This window comes from Dermochelys coriacea, chromosome 18, assembly GCF_009764565.3.
Source record: "Dermochelys coriacea isolate rDerCor1 chromosome 18, rDerCor1.pri.v4, whole genome shotgun sequence".
NCBI lineage: Eukaryota > Metazoa > Chordata > Testudines > Dermochelyidae > Dermochelys > Dermochelys coriacea.
This window is the reverse complement of record NC_050085.1, coordinates 5,574,607-5,591,772: the sequence shown is the minus strand read 5'-3', so window position 1 is coordinate 5,591,772 and position 17,166 is coordinate 5,574,607. Positions and strand designations below refer to the sequence as shown.

Sequence of the window (17,166 nt, the reverse complement as noted above, 5' to 3'; positions counted from 1 at the left end):
TTCAGAAAATGGCGATAAGTTAGAACAAGGTTCGCTCAGTACTTGTTCTCTGTATGAACTATAAAAAAGTCAAGCTTAGTAAACTTCAAAAAGGGATTGGCCATTTATAGGGGGACCAAGCAGATCTAGAGTTATCACAGGTTTCAGAGTAGCAGCCATGTTAGTCTGTATTCGCAAAAAACAAAAGGAGGACTTGTGGCACCTTAGGGACTAACAAATTTATTTGAACATAAGCTTTCGTGAGCTACAGCTTACTTCATCGGATGAACCTTGGATGGCATATTCAACTTCATACTTCAGGGTTTGAGCCAATCTCTATTAGATTAGGATGAGAGCAGTGGCGTGGCTACTGAACGGGTTTTGCACCTTCCTCTGACATATCTGGCAATGGCCACTGTGAGAGCCAGGATACTGGAATAGACAGACCTCGGGTTTGATCCAGACTCCTGTTCCTAGAGATGACAGATGCTCCCAAAAACATCAGCTGTAAAGTGCTACCAAATATTACTATCATGGACAGCAGGTGGCAAACTGTGGCTGAATACATACTACCCTCCTGATGTATGTATTCAACTGCAGTATCAAACCCAGGACCTTCAGCGCAAGCGCACGCATACATGCACACATAACTGGGGCAAAATAGCCACCAGTTTATGGCTGCAGATGCTTCCCTCCCAGATTGCCAGGGTTGTTACCAAGAAAGCAGGGGCAGGTTTGAGGTAGCCCAGCAGGCTGAAGGCAGGGGACTATATGGAGACAACTATAGCTCAGGGAAAATGGCCTTCATTTTTCATAACTCAAGCCTAATGTGCTGTGCAGAAAAAGGCATTAGACCTTCCTTCTCGGTTCTGACACGCTGCTCTCACTCTCCTGGTCCCCAAGTATCAGCTGCTTCCCTTGCTGGAGGCCCATCACTACCACATCAGAGGAGGCTACACGTTGTCTCCCTTTTGTGCAGAGTAAATACCGGGGATCCCTTCATTCCCAAAGAAAAGTGTGCTCCAGTCTTCCACTGACCTTTGCTTCCAGCACTTGCTGTTCCCCAGCCCCAGCTAGCCCTGGTCTGACACTGCTCACCCTGCTCCAGCTGCCCTGGATATAGCCAGGATGCTGTTCTGGAGGTGGACTATGTCCAACCAGTAACCCTGTCACTACCTTTCAGGATCTACAGGACAGTGCTGAGAATCCCTCCTCTCAGCACAGGCTGAGGGTCTGTCAGGTGGCATCTGAATGGTGGGAGACTTAGACTGACGCTGGCTTTGAATGAAGCCCCTTTCACTCCTACATAACGCAGCCTTCTTTGCATTAGCCACTTGTCACCCTGCTTATCTTCCAGCCCCCAGGCTGCACTAAACTCTGTTAACACAGCGCTTGAAAGGGCCATGCCAGTTGCAATGGAGTATACTGGCCCTTCAAGAGTAGAGGGGCCCAGAAGACCCTGTTCCGGGAGCTGGGATGAACAAAGGCCCAGGAGATGCAAAAGAGAGGAAGTGAACCTGGGGAATTAGGAGTTGGGGAAAGCCCACAGAACACTGCTCCTTTACTAGCCCAGCCTCAAGCCCCCTAGGTCATGGGGGGCAGCCGATCAGGAGGAGGACAGTAAATAGACTGTGTTCCCCTCAGAACAGGGGAGATGCTGGTGAGAGAAGGAAGCCAGAGCCTGACAGCTAAACTCCAGGAGACAGCTGAGAAGCGCTCCTGTGAAGCACAGGCCGTGGCAAGGGAAGAGCTTTGTATGGCTGGCAGAAGAGCCAGTCCAAAGGGAAAACAGGACACCGCACAGGGCTACCCCGAGGCTCCTCCCCGCCTCCCCTCTTGCGTAGCCGGCCCGAGCCACTCTCCCGAGTCCTCCCTCTTGGGTGGGGCCGGGGTTGCTGCTCACCCCGCCCACCCCCACAGTCCTCTGTGCCCCACTAGGGGGTGCACATCGCTTTTTTTGCAAAACGGGACAAATGCCCAGTTTTGCCAAAAAAGTCGGGACTGCTGAGACAGGGCTTGAAAAAGGGCCTGTCCCAGCTAAAGCGGGTTGTATGGTCACCATCGCCAGATCTCAGTATGAACCTTTGGGCTGCAGTGATGGACTTCACTGGGGGGCCTGTTGGGCACTAAACCAGCCTCCTGCAGTGGGCAGCAGGACTTAGAAGACAGCCAGCAGGGCCTCTGACGAGGGAGGCTGCTGCAAAGGGAACTCTGGCCATGAGGGACAGCACAGGTCGAAGAAGCCTCCCTCTGCTGACGTAGCTGATGAGGGACAGACTGGCAGGAATGATACCTACAGGACTTCCAGTGTTGCCTGATGCCGGCACAGGGACTCCAACCCGTAGCCCGGACATGTCAAGCTAGAGAATTTACCTTTGAGCCCGAGATCAGAAGTTGGAAATTAACTTTACCTGCTAAAACCATAGGGCAGCTGGTAAGAAAGTCCATTGCCAGAAGCGTGGGATGTCTACCACTCGCGTACAGAGCAGCTGCTTACATTCTGGAGTCATTTCCTTGCTGCCTGCCTTCCCAACAAGAGTCATGTGTACGAAGGAGATGGAGGAGGTGCCCAGATGCAGCTGGGATGGTGGTAGGTTTTTTTTAAAATTATATTTCAAGAGGAAACTACTTTCCCTGGGATCATTTCAGCAGGGAACATGCTTTTCTTTTTAAACAAATCCATTCAATGCAAACCATCGGGCTTCTTACCTCTTTTTCTGAAATAAGCCGTTGCTTGTTGTGACTGGGGAAAGGCGGCTGGGAGGTCACCGTTTGTCCAGAGGAAGAAAGGATTCCCTTTTCAGGGTAGCTTGTTCTTCTCTGTGGTCCTGTCTACATAGCAAAGCCATACCACGCTGCGGGGAAGGGGAGATTCTGTTAGAACGCTCCAAGGCCCTCACAGCTCTGAGACACGGTTTGACCTTGCCTGTGGCCCTGATCCCAACCCGTTTTAATGGTGTTACCAAATCACACGACATGCCTGTAAGATTCAAGGCAGAAAATTTGGTAACACAGGAACCTACAAAAAGCAAGACAATGGCCTGTCAGCCCGAACAATGTTGTCTCACTGTTTCCTTGTGCTCCCCTGTCCGTCCCTGTTATTTCTTAGGCTTTCTCCTCACTGAGAAGAGAAGGGGTCACCCAACACATTAGTTCTCTCATGATAAGCGCCTATTGGAGCCAAGGCTCTGGAGCTTTTAAGCACACTTCAGCTAGGCCAGACACAAAGTGTTGTCCTCTCCTAGCTTCATCGTGGGAAAAGCTCACTTGGGCCCTGACTCCACTAGCTAGGGGGTATTATCTTGCTGGCAGTGACGACAGAGCCTCATACTTAGACTGTCAGCTCTTCGGAGCTGGGACCATCTTATTCAGTGTCTGTACAGCGCCCAGCACAACAGGATTCTGGTCCATGACCGGGGCCCTTGGTCACCACAGTACAAATACTAACCAGTATCAACAGTTGGTCTAATCTGCAAAGTCCATCCACGGCTGTAGCTGGGCCCTCCAACACCAATGCAGCGTACACAGCATCTCTGCCACCATTTCAGAGGGCATGGACTCCAGAGAAGGAGCGTCTTATAGAACAGTAAGGCTAGCACCGTTCTTAAAAAGGGAGAAAAATGGCTACCTGCACCGGCACTGGAGTGCCTGTAAAACTGTAGAATACAGGTGACCACTGTTTAAACCCTGGTTTCGATCCTGGTATAGACAGGACTTTGGTGCTAATACACTGAGCAAATACCTAAACCACTGCCCCACTCCCCACTAGCAAAGGAAAGGAAAGAGCGTCGTCCAGGGTCCGAGTGCTCTGGAACTGCTGGCAGAAGCTCCATCAGTTCCAAATTCTCACTTATTCCTTTGAACTGTAAAAGCTTGTCAACACAGGGATGTTCAGGAAAGGTAATCCAAAAAAGCGAATTAAGATAAACTGAATTCAGGGCTCTTTAATTCTGAAAAGAGCGTCCACAGGATTTTACTGTGGGTTTAACTAATCCCTTAACTAATCCCCTTCAAATTCACACCTTTTGTTAATTCGGATTAATTTTCATGAGTGTCCCCAGAAGAAGCCCTAAATTTAATCAGTTTTCAAAAATAAAGCCCCAGGGAATTGAGCATGAACGGTTGTTTTCGGTGAGCGGAGACTTTCCCTGCCAATAATTTACAGTTCTTTTGTGGGGCTTCCCCGAACGCCAAAGAACTCCACAGCGATTTCGCTCAGGGAGCATTCCACTGCCTATCAAAGCAGCTTAATTTTACAGTGTCACTGCTACTTATGGAAAGTGATCATCACAACCAAGGTCCCAAGTTCTTTTCTCTTGAAGAGTGTTGACGAGGACAGGAGAGACGGCGCCACTGAACAGAACCAGCTAATGGTCCTGCTTAGAATGCTGGATTCTCTTGGCGGTTAAGCCCAACGCAACAAGCGTGGTCTCCTGGCCACTCCGTTTAGCCTGAAGCACAAAGCCAAGGGGACCCCTTCGGAATGAGGAAGGGCTCTTTAAGAGGCCATGCACAGCACTGCTAAGATTCTTCCTTTCATTTAAGTATCTTTTCAGATAGCCCCTACTGCTCCCCCTCCACTGTTAAAATCCCACCACGAAAGGAGAGAAGCTGGTGGAGTTCCATCTCTCACCAGCTGTCCTTGAGTAGCTAGTGCTCAAAATACCCACTAAAGAGCAAACTGTGCGCCTTTGGCGGCATAACATGGGACACCGCAGGTAATTTTCCAGGGTGAGGATACCCCCCCAAAGATGGTACATTTCCTCTCCCACCCATTTCAAATGGCACTCGTTTAACGTTGTGCTATATGGATCCATATACTCATGGCAGCACCCACCAACAATCGCCATCCCCAAGCTCTTATCTAGTGCTTTTCATCAGTAGAACTCAAAGCGCTTTACACAGGAGATCAGTCTCATTATCCCCATTTCACAGATGGGGAAACTGAGGAACAAAAAGGCAAAGTTACCCAGCAGGCAAGGGACAGTTCAGACGAGAACCCAGCTCTCCTGAAGCCCAGCCCAGTCCAGTGCACTACCCACTAGGAAACACATCCATCAGGCTTACCAGGACCTTTTTGGCCTAGTGGTACGGCTCTCTTCTTTGACTACAGTTGAGAATGGCGTTTTGATTTAAATAGGGAAACAAATGAGCTGCTCCCCTCTGAGAGCACCCCCATTCCCACAAGCCAGAGGATTTATCCCAGGCGAGGGGAGAGGGATGTTAAAATACTGGCAGCCCATCAGCTGCTCTCTCTTAGTTGGGGATCTTGTATCTGGCATCATTTCATGATGCTAGCAAGAAAGACGCGTGATTGGCCAGCGGCATATGAGAATCCAGCGTCTTGGCTTGTTTTATGGGAAGCTGGTGGGGCTGTGTATTTGTCAACTCCCTAAACAATGCTGAATTCTTTCCACTCCCAGCCCCCAGGTTGTGTCATGACTCACAGTCTGCGTCCATTCACCACAGAGATGAAACTGCACATCCAGTAATCCCAGGAGTCAATTCCAGAACCATGGCTCCGGCAATTCTATGTGCACAGAGCCAGCGGGTCGTCCAGCGCAGATCTGCAGGCAGCTACATATGATATCTGTCACTGAGTCACTGCAGCATTTCAGGAGACACAGTCTTTATTAGGGGCTGATCCTGCAGCCTTCGCTCCCTCAAGTTAAGACCTGAAGGATCAGGCCTCAGGTTGCCCCTGGTACAGTGTCATTTTCAGAATGCATAGTGGTGTTCAGCTACTGGGTCATAATTCACAGCACTATTGCAGGGTGCAGTAAAGAAGATGTCTCTGTGTATATATATTTGACCTGGCTCTGTGGGTAAAAGTCACTCATGGGCAGGAGATCAGTAAAACTTATGCACCACTTAGGTCTTACATAAGGGTGCGCTAGGGTGGCCTTCACGCAGTTTTAGCATCGCTGTCACACTGTGCATGCCCTGTCCCCTGCCATGCTCCCAGCGCTGATAGCACAATGCGCTCCCCCAACCCCTCTGCTGTTTAGTAAGATCCTCCCGAGTCTTAACTTAAAGCAGCGGGGCGTTATTTACACAGTGAGGAGACAGAGCCCTACCTGCTTTGAAACATTATTTTAATCAATCTCACTTGTCCCATCAGCAGCTGCTGGTTTGGTGGGGTGTGTCCCTCATCCCATGCACTGAGCCATTTGGGGGCAGAGGAAGCCAGCTGGGGTAGCCTTGGAAGAAAAGCAGAGCCAGTCTGGAGGAAAAGAGAGAAAAAGAAAGTTCCACTGCCACCTCTCAGGGCTGGTCGCATGGCCGATTAGGAAGCATGCATGGTAGGACCTTGCTGCTAAAGCTCAGAGCTACTAATATAGTCCTACTATAAGAGACACAGTCAGGATAGAAAGTTGGACATTTATGAATGCAGAGGATAAGAACACTGATGCCGTAGTAGAGAGATTTGGCTCATCTCAGCCATGCGACTGCATCCACGGTTTTCTGGGGAAGCCCGCTGGGCTCTCTTAGCAGAACGATTCATTCTTCTGTTTGATGTGACAGGGCTTGCAGAGGATGTGGCTGTCCAAGGGGTAGCAGCCGTTTTCTGCTGGCTCGGTGGACAGGGGAATCCTGCAGTTCTGTGAGGTAGAAAGTACGTCAATCGAAAGTCAGTCAAAAACTCAGTAATTTCTTAAAAAGAAAAAGGAGTACTTGTGGCACCTTAGAGACTAACAAATTTATTTGAGCATAAGCTTTCGTGAGCTACAGCTCACTTTTCTTTTTGCGAATATAGACTAACACGGCTGCTACTCTGAAATCAGTCATTTCTAAAGCCCCAAAGCATTACAGGAATTTCTTTCCAATGCTGGCCACACGCTACTTCAGTTTTGTCACTTTCATTCACTTGGAACTCCATGAGCGAGCCCCATTGCTTCCGATACACGTAGTGCTCCAAGCACCTTCTCCTGCAGACTAGCTATCTCATCCCCCCAGTCTGTCAGCGTCATCAGCCTGCTGCATCCTTGTCATGATACCCAGACTGTCAGGCCAATGAGATTCTGCTTGGGCATGAGGATCTGGGCCCAAAACCCCTCCTGCACTGGAGGAATTCAATTAAACCCCGTGGCAGGGAGGCCACAGTGAGGAGGCAACAGATGTGCTGGTCTTGGAACACACCACCTCCGGGGCACACTCCTCGCACCCGGCCGGGCACCTGCCACCTCCAGGGGCACACTCCACGCACCCAGCCGGGCACCCGCCACCTCCAGGGGCACACTCCACCACTAACAGCCACTGAGAGGAGGGCATAGTCCTTTGGGGGATACAGTCTTTAAAGGAACGTGCCACAAACAGAGAGAGTAGGGTAAGTACGGTAGGCAGTAGGACACTGTAGGCCTGATTCTGATCTCACACTTGTGTAACTCCATTGAGTTCAGGGGAGTTACTCCTGCCTCCTTTATTCCAGTGGAGGTGAGAGAGAGGAGAAGCCGTTCCCTGCGTCGGAAGGGCTGCTCACAGAAGGGGACACAGTAACTAACTCACTGGTTGGATAACAGTGAAAGACTCTGGAATGAAGACCAGGAATCCCCCAACAACCTGAGGAAGAAGATTGTCGGTCCAACCATTCCAGAGCTCTGTATCTGCCACAGGGGATTGCTACTGAGATTACAACTTCCCAGGAAATAGATCCCCTCATCCTGTCTGTACAGTCCCACCCATCTGTGGATCTTTACACTCAGGGAACCTAAAAGCATCCAGGGCTGCTGGCCAGTCAGTGTTTTAGGGTCCAGTGTAAGTGTTTTTTCCCCGATTCCCCTCATTTGGCAAAGGAAGGGATTTTTTGTGGTGAAGGATGATGATGTGAGGCCTGTGGCCTTTCTCCAGCTGCGAGGTTAGAGCCTGCTCAGCTCCATGTGGAATGGCAGGGATTAGACAACGCTGTATGTTCATGAACCCCAGGAGGAGGCCTCAGCAAAACAACCAGGACCGAGACGGATTTCAAGGTGGGTGCAGCTGGGCCTTTCAGCCTCTGAGTGGCCTACGGGATCCTGACTTATTAGTGACTTACACCCTACCAACACGGTGGAGGAAACGACACATCCTAAAATCCCCTCCATAGCTCTGCTTGCATGTTTGATCCCTTTCGCCCATGCCTCTGTACAAAACTCAGCACTGCAGCCCATGCCTATCTGGTCCAGAGCTGGACTCAGGAGACACTCTGTGATGACAGCAGACAGCCCAGGCTAGGCGAATCGGTCTGGGACTGAGAGAGAACCACAGGGCTGATCTCTGTCCAGCAGCCACAATTAGCCCTTTCTCTTCATTACAGCCGAGTCCCGTCTCATTCCTAACACTGCACCCCCTTCTGTTAGACTGCGAGCAACTCAGGGCAGGGATCTGCCTTGTTAGTGAAGCCAGCTCCGGAGGCTAGGCTCACTGTCTGCATCTCTGCTCCAGAGAGAACGCCCGGCAGGTCAGACTGTCAGTCATACAGGGAACCAGAAAGAAAATTCACAGGGAAGAACCAAATTCTTTCTTTTGGTGCCACATCAAGGAGGGAGAAAAATTATTCTCCTTAACCTCTGAGGACAGGACAAGAAGCAATGGGCTTAAATTGCAGCAAGGGCGGTTTAGGTTGGACATTAGGAAAAACTTCCCAACTGTCAGGGTGGTGAAGCACTGGAATAAGCTGCCTAGGGAGGTTGTGGAGTCTCCATCATTGGAGATTTTTAAAAGCAGGTTAGGCAAAACACCAGTCAGAGATGGTCTAGATAAGACTTAGTCATGAGTGCACGGGACTGGACTAGATGACCTCTCGAGGTCCCTTCCTGTCCTATGACTCTGTGGTTATTACTGGACCAACTGGTTGTGGTAACAGCATCCATGGTATTACTGCACTAAGTGGTCGTGCGGAGGATGGTGACAGCTATTTTCCAGTGTGCAGGGATTACAGAATCCCAGATATCAGAGAGAGGAACATTACCTCCATCCCTTTGATGGGGCGGCACGTTCCACAGTTTGTCCAGCTCTCTGTCAAGCATCTCACGTAATGGACTTGCCACTGCTTCCCTTGCAGAAAACTCCAGAGGATCACTGGTGTCACTGCTAGGATCTCTTTCCTGGCTAGGAAAACCTAACTGTAAACCCTGTCATAGCTCTCCGAGAACCCAGGGAGAGAACCTGTGTTTGTGAAATTAAATTCTGTTTGTTTGGGGCTGACTCTGGGTGGTTTCTAGGACTTTACATCCTCCACCACCAAGAGTTTATTTAAAAAATAAAAAACCAGGAGCATCCCAGTAGGACCTACCTCACACCGATAGCAGCTTTCATGGAAGCTTCGCCCCATACATTCTATCCGGTAGGCATCTTTCCCCTCCTGCGGGATGATGGGTGTCTCACAGACGCTGCAGATGGAGGCGTACTTCCTGATGAAACAAACAGCCCATCTCTTATGCCACAGCAGTTGCCACGCCAATTAGCTGTAGCAATTCACAGCACAATTTAAAGCTAGATCCAGGTTACTTTACGCTGCTTCTGTATTATTGTATGTGAAACGGAAATGGCAGAGCCTCTTTCCGCACTGGTTAAGGATGAGACAGACTGGAATTAGCTGGGTGCCAGGTCAAGCTATCCAGTAAATCACTTGTGGCCCTTTCTCTCTCTCCTTTACGCTAGCTTTACAGTGGTGTAACTCCAATGACAACAACAGCAGCGTGAATGAGAGGAGAGTCAGATCCTGGGTGTTAGGAATACTGCAGTGTGAACTAGACGGGGGTGAATAGTGGGGACACTGAACTAAAGGGGAAACTGAGCAAAAAAAAAAAGTAAGTCCTGCACACAAGACACAAAGTGAAGGACGCAATCCTGCAAACCATCCCTCCAGCAGAGGGCCGTTACTCACCCTGGTGGCATCGCAGGGCCCTTTGCAAAGGGGATGTAAAATGCTACCACTGGGGCGAATGGAAGATTCTGACTGGCTGTCACTCACCCCCACTTTGCCCAGGGGAATAACAACTCCCTGAGATGCACAGTGGGGAAGGATCGGGTCTATTGCACCTGCAAGCTCGGCATCCAACCCTGCTTCCATTGACTTCAGTAGGAGAAAGAGCAGCATACAAAGGAGGCATTCTTGACGGCAAGGAGCGCTGTTGAAGCTCGGGGGATGAATTGGGTGAATAAAGGCTACTTGCCGGAGGGAAGGTTTGCAGGATTGGGCCCTTCAGGGTGTCTCACGTGTGCAAGATTTACCTTTTGAACAGAATCGGGCCCTCTGAGCTGAAGAGGAGGCTAGCTTAGGTGCAGAGAGATTTCACTCTAGCTTTCTACCCCTCTGACATGCCACTTCTAATGTATCACACCTGTAGAAATCATCCACGCAGTGCACCTCGTTCTGGTCATTCATGGCAAAACTCTCATCCCCGATGCTCCGGCCGCACACGGAGCACATGAAACACTCAGGGTGGTACCCATTTCCCAAGGCGCGGACGATGTGCTCCAGGATCAGACCCTGGCACTTGGCACATTTCTCCAGTGTGTCCTGCAGAAAGGAGAGAGGCAGATAAAGTGCAGAAACCAGAAGTGGATGGAACCGTTCGCCCCTTGCTGCATCCCCAATGCAGCCCTCACCTGTGCCTCACCTCCTGAGGGAGGTCTTCCAGGCCAAAGAGCTGGGAGGAACCAGAGTTCAATGCCGTGCGTGGTCTCAGAGACCCTCCTGGCACAGTGGCAGAGCCATTCATGCCTCTACGCTAGAAGCTGCCTGCTAAGCCCCATGGCTCTGTGGGCTCTGTAGCCAATGGAAAACTGCAGCGTTTGCTGCTTCGGAATGAACGACGCGAATGGATGGGAAACACTCCCAGGACACAAATGGCCTTCTGGCCTGTAACACTGAGAATCCCTGGCCTTCCTGTAGCACTTTTTAGGTAGGTATTTCCAAGCCCCTTCCGAAACATTCATAAATTAAGTACATATTGGCTCCATTTTGCAGGTTAAAAGTTAAGGCCCGGACATGAAGATCCAGAGTGCCAAAAGCGGCCTGGATCAGGGCTGGCCAATGGCACGAACCTTAGGCCTGATTTTCAGAGCACTGAATCTGAAGACACTCAGTGCCACTAAAAACCAAATCCGGGGTGCCTCAAACTGAGCTGCCAGAACTGGAGGTACGTGGAGCGAGAGGCCACTTTTGGAAATGCTAACCTGCACAACTTGCTGTAGGTGACACGGAGCTGGGTCAGAGCTGGGGATGGAACATGGCACGCCTGACTCCCAGTCCCCAGCTCTCAGTACCAGGCACCTTCCCTGCTTTAGATCTGCTTGGGACTGATCCTCAGACTAATCTACCCCTCACGACTCCTCCTGAAGAGCCTGGGAGTTGAGGCTACCCCTGTACAGACCCGTGTCTGAGCCAGTATCGGTGGCATTACAAAGGTGGGTCTTCCCAGGGTAGGGCACTTCTGTATCTGAGGGACCCTTGCAGATCAGCTAGTCTTGCTGAACTCTGAATCCTTCCTACTTTCCCAGGGGCTCCCTCGGAAGCCAGATTTGACTCCTGAGAACAGAATGACATTGGCCTCTTGGGGCGACCAGGAGCCAGTTGCGCTGACCTTGTAGCAAGAGTTGCACAGTGGCCGGCCCTCTTTTTGGTAGTACCGCTGCCCCGCTAGCTGGCCGTGGCATATCCGGCACGTGAAGCAGTCTGCGTGGTACTGTTTGTTCATGGCTTCTATGGTCGGGGTCCGGGGGGCAATGGCTTTGTGGCAAAAGGCACAGACTGGAAGAAAGAACCAAGTCACTTTACTATGGCCAAGGAGCTCCCATTGGACAGTAAATCACCAGGCACCTGCCAACCAGCCGGACACTGCAGAGAGCTCACCGAGGCGGCCATAATGGCACCATGGGGATAAAGCCAGGCTGCAGGGCTGGTCTTGTATATTTTGTAGAGGGGGTGAGGATCACCTAGGAATGCACCAGTGTCTTCAATTCCCCACCTCCTCTTCTCCTCCAATCACAGGCCCCAGCACCAGCCAAGCTCCTCCCCCACCAGTACTCCCCCCACTGTGAGGTTCCTGCTACTCCTCTTCCCATCCCCAGGCTCCCAATGCCCCCTCCCCCAGCAGCCTTGCGGCCACTCCCAGTTCCAGCGCTTGCTGGGCAAAGACCGGGCACACTGCCCCCTGCGCAGGTTATAATTAACATTTGCCTTCGAGTAGCGCCCAGAGGCCAGAGTCGGGGCCCTGCTGAGGGTGCTGTACAAACACATCGGCCCATTCTCCCTGCAGCTTCCCATTCACACCAATGGCCTGGACTCTGCCCGAGAAACTCCTTTGCTTAAATGCTTCGTGTCTGGGGACAGGAGAGTGCTGCTGGGAGCTAGCAAAAACCGATCCTTCCATTACCGCATGATCAGTCCTTGCTAACAACCAGATGAATGCAGCCCCACTGAAGTCAGAATTGAGCCCTTTAGGGACAGTTGGGATCTGGTAGACAGAGCATGAAGCTGGGGATCCTGGCAACCTGGTGTTGACTCTCTACTGACTCACTGCATGGGCTTGATTAAGTCACTTATCACCATACCTCAGTTTCCCCATCTGCAAAATGGGGATAGTAAAGCACACAGAGCTTTGCAAAGCATCATAGGACCTATGGAGGTCAAGCACTGTCAAAGAGCGAGATATTATTAATGGACTCTGGCAATTACCTGTGGAAATGTCTCTTTCCAGGTGCCCATTCACGTTCTGTTTTGGCGCCTGGTGCTCATCCACTTGCTCCAGACTGGTTGGCTGGATTATATGCTGCTTCGGTTCTGCTGGGAACGTGGAGGAGGCCTGATGAAGAGGAAAAAAGGCATTCTGAGCTGGGGCGGGCATCTTGCTGAGGCTTTGGGCGGGCTCCGTTGTGCTTTGGTGCAAACCCAGCTGGTCTAAGGCTTGGCTAATGACTGCAGCATTCTGGACCTGTGACAGCAGGTGGGGGACAATGGGGTTTGAATCATGCCAGCTCTGAAGGCTGCCAGTCAGACACACCAGCAAGGCTCCGGGGACATAGCGAAGGGCTCGAAAATTCATCCCATTTTCTATTAAAACCTCTTTCCGGAGAATAGTGACATTTACATTTGTAATGACAGTGACCTTTGGCAAGAACTTTGGGATCTGCTGATGACAGTGCTAGATACGAGCCAGGCGCTGTTATTGCCATTTATTATAGTAGCACATAGCAGCGCCATCGGGCCGGGCACTGCACATACACACAGTGAGAGACCATTCCTGCCCCAGGGAGTGCAAAGTCTAAATAGCCAAGACAGACAAAGGATAGGAGAAAGCAAGTATCATTACCCCACATTTACAGAGAAACTGAGGCACGGTGTGAGTATTTTTTTTTTAAATGACTTGCTAAAGATTGCACAGGAAGGCCAGTTGTTGAACCTAGCTCTCCTAAGTCCCAGCCCTGCCCTCGCCACAAGACCATCCTTCCTCTCATCTCAAAAAGTCACTGAGTCCCAGTGGCCACAGATTTGCATTGACAGTACAAATAACTACCATAAACAGACAGAACTTTCTCTTCCTTGGGGTAACCCCATTGACTTCACTGGAATTACACCAGGATGACTGGAACCCTTCCTGTCTGGCTCTGTGTTTTATTTCTGCCGTTTATAACAATGCCAGCTCCTTTATGACCGACACTATATATTTTTGAAATGCTCTTGGAACCTCTGCTGAGATCTACCAGCCCAGTCTTGTGGCTGCTTCTCAGAGTTTGTACACAGGGACATTGCTGCATCTTGTCTGCATGTTCGGATGTGCTGTGATGAAACTCCATTGGGTCAGAGAATCGTACCGTAGGGCTGGATGGAACCTCGAGAGGTCAGCTGGGCCAGCCCCCTGGGCAAGGCAGGATTAAGTAAAATTAGACCATCCCTGACAGGCATTAGCAATACTGGGTGTACAATGGCGCCAAGGCACCAGGCCCACACTCAGAAAGGCCCCTGGCACCCAGACTGTTGCCCTGCTCCCCTTGGCCTCTTCCCCCCAAGGCCCCGCCCGGTCCTCTCCGCCCCCTCCCTCTTGGCTCCCTGCTTGCTCCTTTCTGCCCCCTTCCCCCTGTGCGAGCGGCAGGTAGGACCTTGGGGGGAAAAGGCCAAGTCGGGGCAGGTCCTTGTGGCAGAGCGGGGTCATGGTCCAGGTGCCAGGGCCCTCAAACGATTAATCTGACCCTATCCATTAGTCTAGTTTATTCATAAATCCTTCAGCGACAGGGACTCCACAACCTCCCTAGGTAACCTGTCCCAGTGCTGGAGTTCAGAAGGATTCCGAATATCTAATCTAAATCTCCCTTCCTGCAGATTAAGCCCCCATCACTTCTTGTCCTACTCTTGGTGGAGGTGAAGAACAATTGATCCCCATCTTTCTAACAGCCTGTAACCTATTAGAAGACTGGTATCAGGTCCTCCCTCAGCCTTCTCTCCTCTAGACCAAACACATCAAGTGTTTCAACCTTTCTTCATAGATCAGGTTTGCTAAACCTCTGATCATTTTTGTTGCTCTCCTCTGGATTCTCCAATTTGTCCACAGCTTTCCTAAAATCATGATACAACAATGCTCTGTGGGCTTAGGCGGTTACTGGTCACTGCACCAATAGAGGGGACCTGGCATGGAGGGATGGAGACAAGGTCAGTGCCGAGAGCAGAAGGCGCAGGGTGAGCAGGAGAGAGAGAGACAAGCTTGGCTCAGACAGTCCACAGGGCCTCGCGAATGCGGCATGCAAACAGCTAACCACGCATCAGCCTAGCTGGCAATCTCGGTGTACGTGCAGGAGCTGATCCACCGGGAGATGGGAATCCAGGAGCTTGGGATGGCAGAAGCAGTATGTTCACTGGCTGGAGAGAAGGAGCCGGCTGCTCTCTGCCTCAGCTGCCCTGGAGAGGGGCAGGTGATTGCTCAGCCATACAAAGAGAGATGGCAGAGAGCGCTCCATGACAGAATCACACTAAACAGCTGCATCCTTCAGGCACTGTTATTTTTAGTCAATTTCGCTGCCCAAGACGGGGAGGGAAGGGGGGAAGGACATGAATATGCAGCTGACTGGACCCGTATGGGAAAATAAATGGCTCCCCCGTTAGCAGGGATACGCTCAGGTCTTCAGAGCCAGGGAGTTTAATGAACAGCACAAGACCCATGTCTTCCAACGAGAGATGGTTGCTATTACCCTGCGGGCGAAGGCTGGGTCTGCCAACTCGGCACAGCTGCAAGGCAAATCTTGTGGGGTTTATCAGAGGAACAAGTGGGTCGTCTCCAGTAAGATGTTAGGCTGGGAGGGACCTGGACAAAATTTGTGACTTGAATTTAGTGCTGATGAAAGCGAGGAACTGGATTAAACCAAGAATAGCGCAGACTGGATTCCCTCAGTCCCAACCCAGGCCCCTACGGTTCCACCCACAGCTCTGCTGACGCCCCCGAATACCAACTGCAGCCCAGGCAGCTATGCCGGGCCTTGATCCTGGGGGTGGTACGTCCTCCCCAGAGAGTGGGCAGCACAAAGCCGCGATAAAGCGCTCTCCCTTCAGCATGAAGACACCTTTGTGATGCTCAGTTCCAAAGGGTCTGGGCTAAGGTGACTGGAGGCTCCTCCTCCTACTGCAGAATTTGGGCTGATTTAGCTGAACGTGAGTGAAACCCCAAAATAACAACCATCAGAAGGTCGGTTTTCTGGCGCTTCTATTTTGTGGACACACACGCTGGCTTCTCTACAGAGCATCTGCCATTAAACCACAGGCTGGGCCAGTGTCAGGCATCTGGCAATGTAAAGAGAGCGGCCCAGGCTCTCTGGACCTCTGCAAAGCCTGCGGGTAAAGCTTAAGGGCCTAATTCTCCACAGATAGCTCTGGCACTACCCTGGTGTAACATGGCCCAGCCACGGGGTTCAGATCTCAACTCCACCCCCGGAGAGCAGACTCAGCACTAGGGTAGCTAGGAGTTGTAATAGATTAGACAGAACAGCTGTTCAAACATACACAAGGGAGCAGGGGGAAATTCCTCCCTGAGCCTCCCAACCAATCAGCTTACACACCGAAGCATCTCTAGTGTAATCACTCACACGCCATTGCCATATGCTCCTAGCAGCTCACAATATTTGTGCATCTCACAGTCCACAGCATGTGTCCTCACAATGCCTCGGTGTGGCAGAGCAGGACTATTATCCCCATTCTACAGATGGGGGACCTGGGGCCCATAGAGGCTAAGTGACTTGCCCCAGGTCACCCAAGAAGTCTGTGGCAGAGCAGGGGCTTGTCCCCAGGTCTCCCAAGTGAGTGACGTGACCACCAACCGGCCCTCCTGCCGGGTTCTCGATGTTGTTCTTTGCGCACCAGGGCTAAAAACATCCGGGCAAGCCATGACACAAAACCGCCTCCTCCAACCTTCCATCAATACCTGCTGGCTCACAGGTGAGCTCATGTGCAGCTTCTGCAGATCAGGGCAAAGCGTCTCCACCAACGGGGCGTTAAGTTCATCGGGCAGAAGATATGGCGGAGGAGACGGCAGGGGGCTCTCTGGGTCTGAGCCTGTGGAAAAGTCAAGCAAAACAGGACGAGGAAAGGAGGAGAAACCTGAAGCAAGCAAGGACAATGCTGGAATCTGGCATGAAGTAGGGTGTACAAGGAACTCACATGCTGAGCGAGGGGGTCCTGAAGGTCTAACTCAGACTGAATCACATCAGGTTAAACAGGGCCAGATTGTCAGCCCTGGAGATTAAAATCCCTTACCTACCTCTGGGGCTGGCAGGCGTGTGTGTTCGTAGTGTGTGTGTGTCCTAGCCCTGCCCCACTCCTCTCCTGGCTGGCCTGCCCAATCTCCCCCTTCCTCCCACCTTGGCCGAGACACACGGATGCCTCCACAGGGGCAGGCAGATGGCCTCCACTTCCATGCAGCAGAGGGGAAAGCCGTGTTTGGAGTAGGGTGCCCCCCCTTGACCCAGGCCTTGGTGCTAGTCAAGTTTCCCAGGATTCTTGGATGGTCCTAAAGTGTCTCGCCTTGCAACAGACTCCAGGTAGCAGTGACACCAAGGGTGCCCTGGGTGATGAAACCACTTCTAACCCAGAGCTGAAGGGCCCATTCTTATCTCTGCTGGAATGAAATTAACAAAGTTGATAATTACTAAGGGCGAGTCCTGCTCTTGTAAAAGCACCCCTCCACCCTGCCAAGGAGCATTAGTGGTGTTGGATAATTGGCA

General features: G+C 51.4%; 1 protein-coding gene across 5 annotated transcripts in view; it reads right to left on the bottom strand.

Moving 5' to 3' along the window:
- Positions 1 to 2,583: 2,583 nt before the first annotated feature.
- Positions 2,584 to 17,166, bottom strand: part of FBLIM1 (filamin binding LIM protein 1) — a 31,481-nt gene continuing 16,898 nt past the window's right edge. For 2 of the 5 annotated variants that reach the window (XM_043499941.1, XM_043499940.1), the window contains exons 4-9: positions 16,368 to 16,543; positions 12,641 to 12,767; positions 11,547 to 11,713; positions 10,302 to 10,480; positions 9,251 to 9,368; positions 2,584 to 6,581 (exon numbers count right to left, since the gene is read on the bottom strand). In XM_043499941.1, the coding sequence (XP_043355876.1) occupies positions 6,468 to 6,581; positions 9,251 to 9,368; positions 10,302 to 10,480; positions 11,547 to 11,713; positions 12,641 to 12,767; positions 16,368 to 16,543 (881 nt within the window). In that variant the 3' untranslated portion in view covers positions 2,584 to 6,467. Of the gene's footprint in view, positions 6,582 to 9,250; positions 9,369 to 10,301; positions 10,481 to 11,546; positions 11,714 to 12,640; positions 12,897 to 16,367; positions 16,544 to 17,166 lie in introns of all 5 variants that reach the window. The other 3 variants (XM_043499939.1, XM_043499938.1, XM_038377225.2) reach the window with 2 other exon arrangements.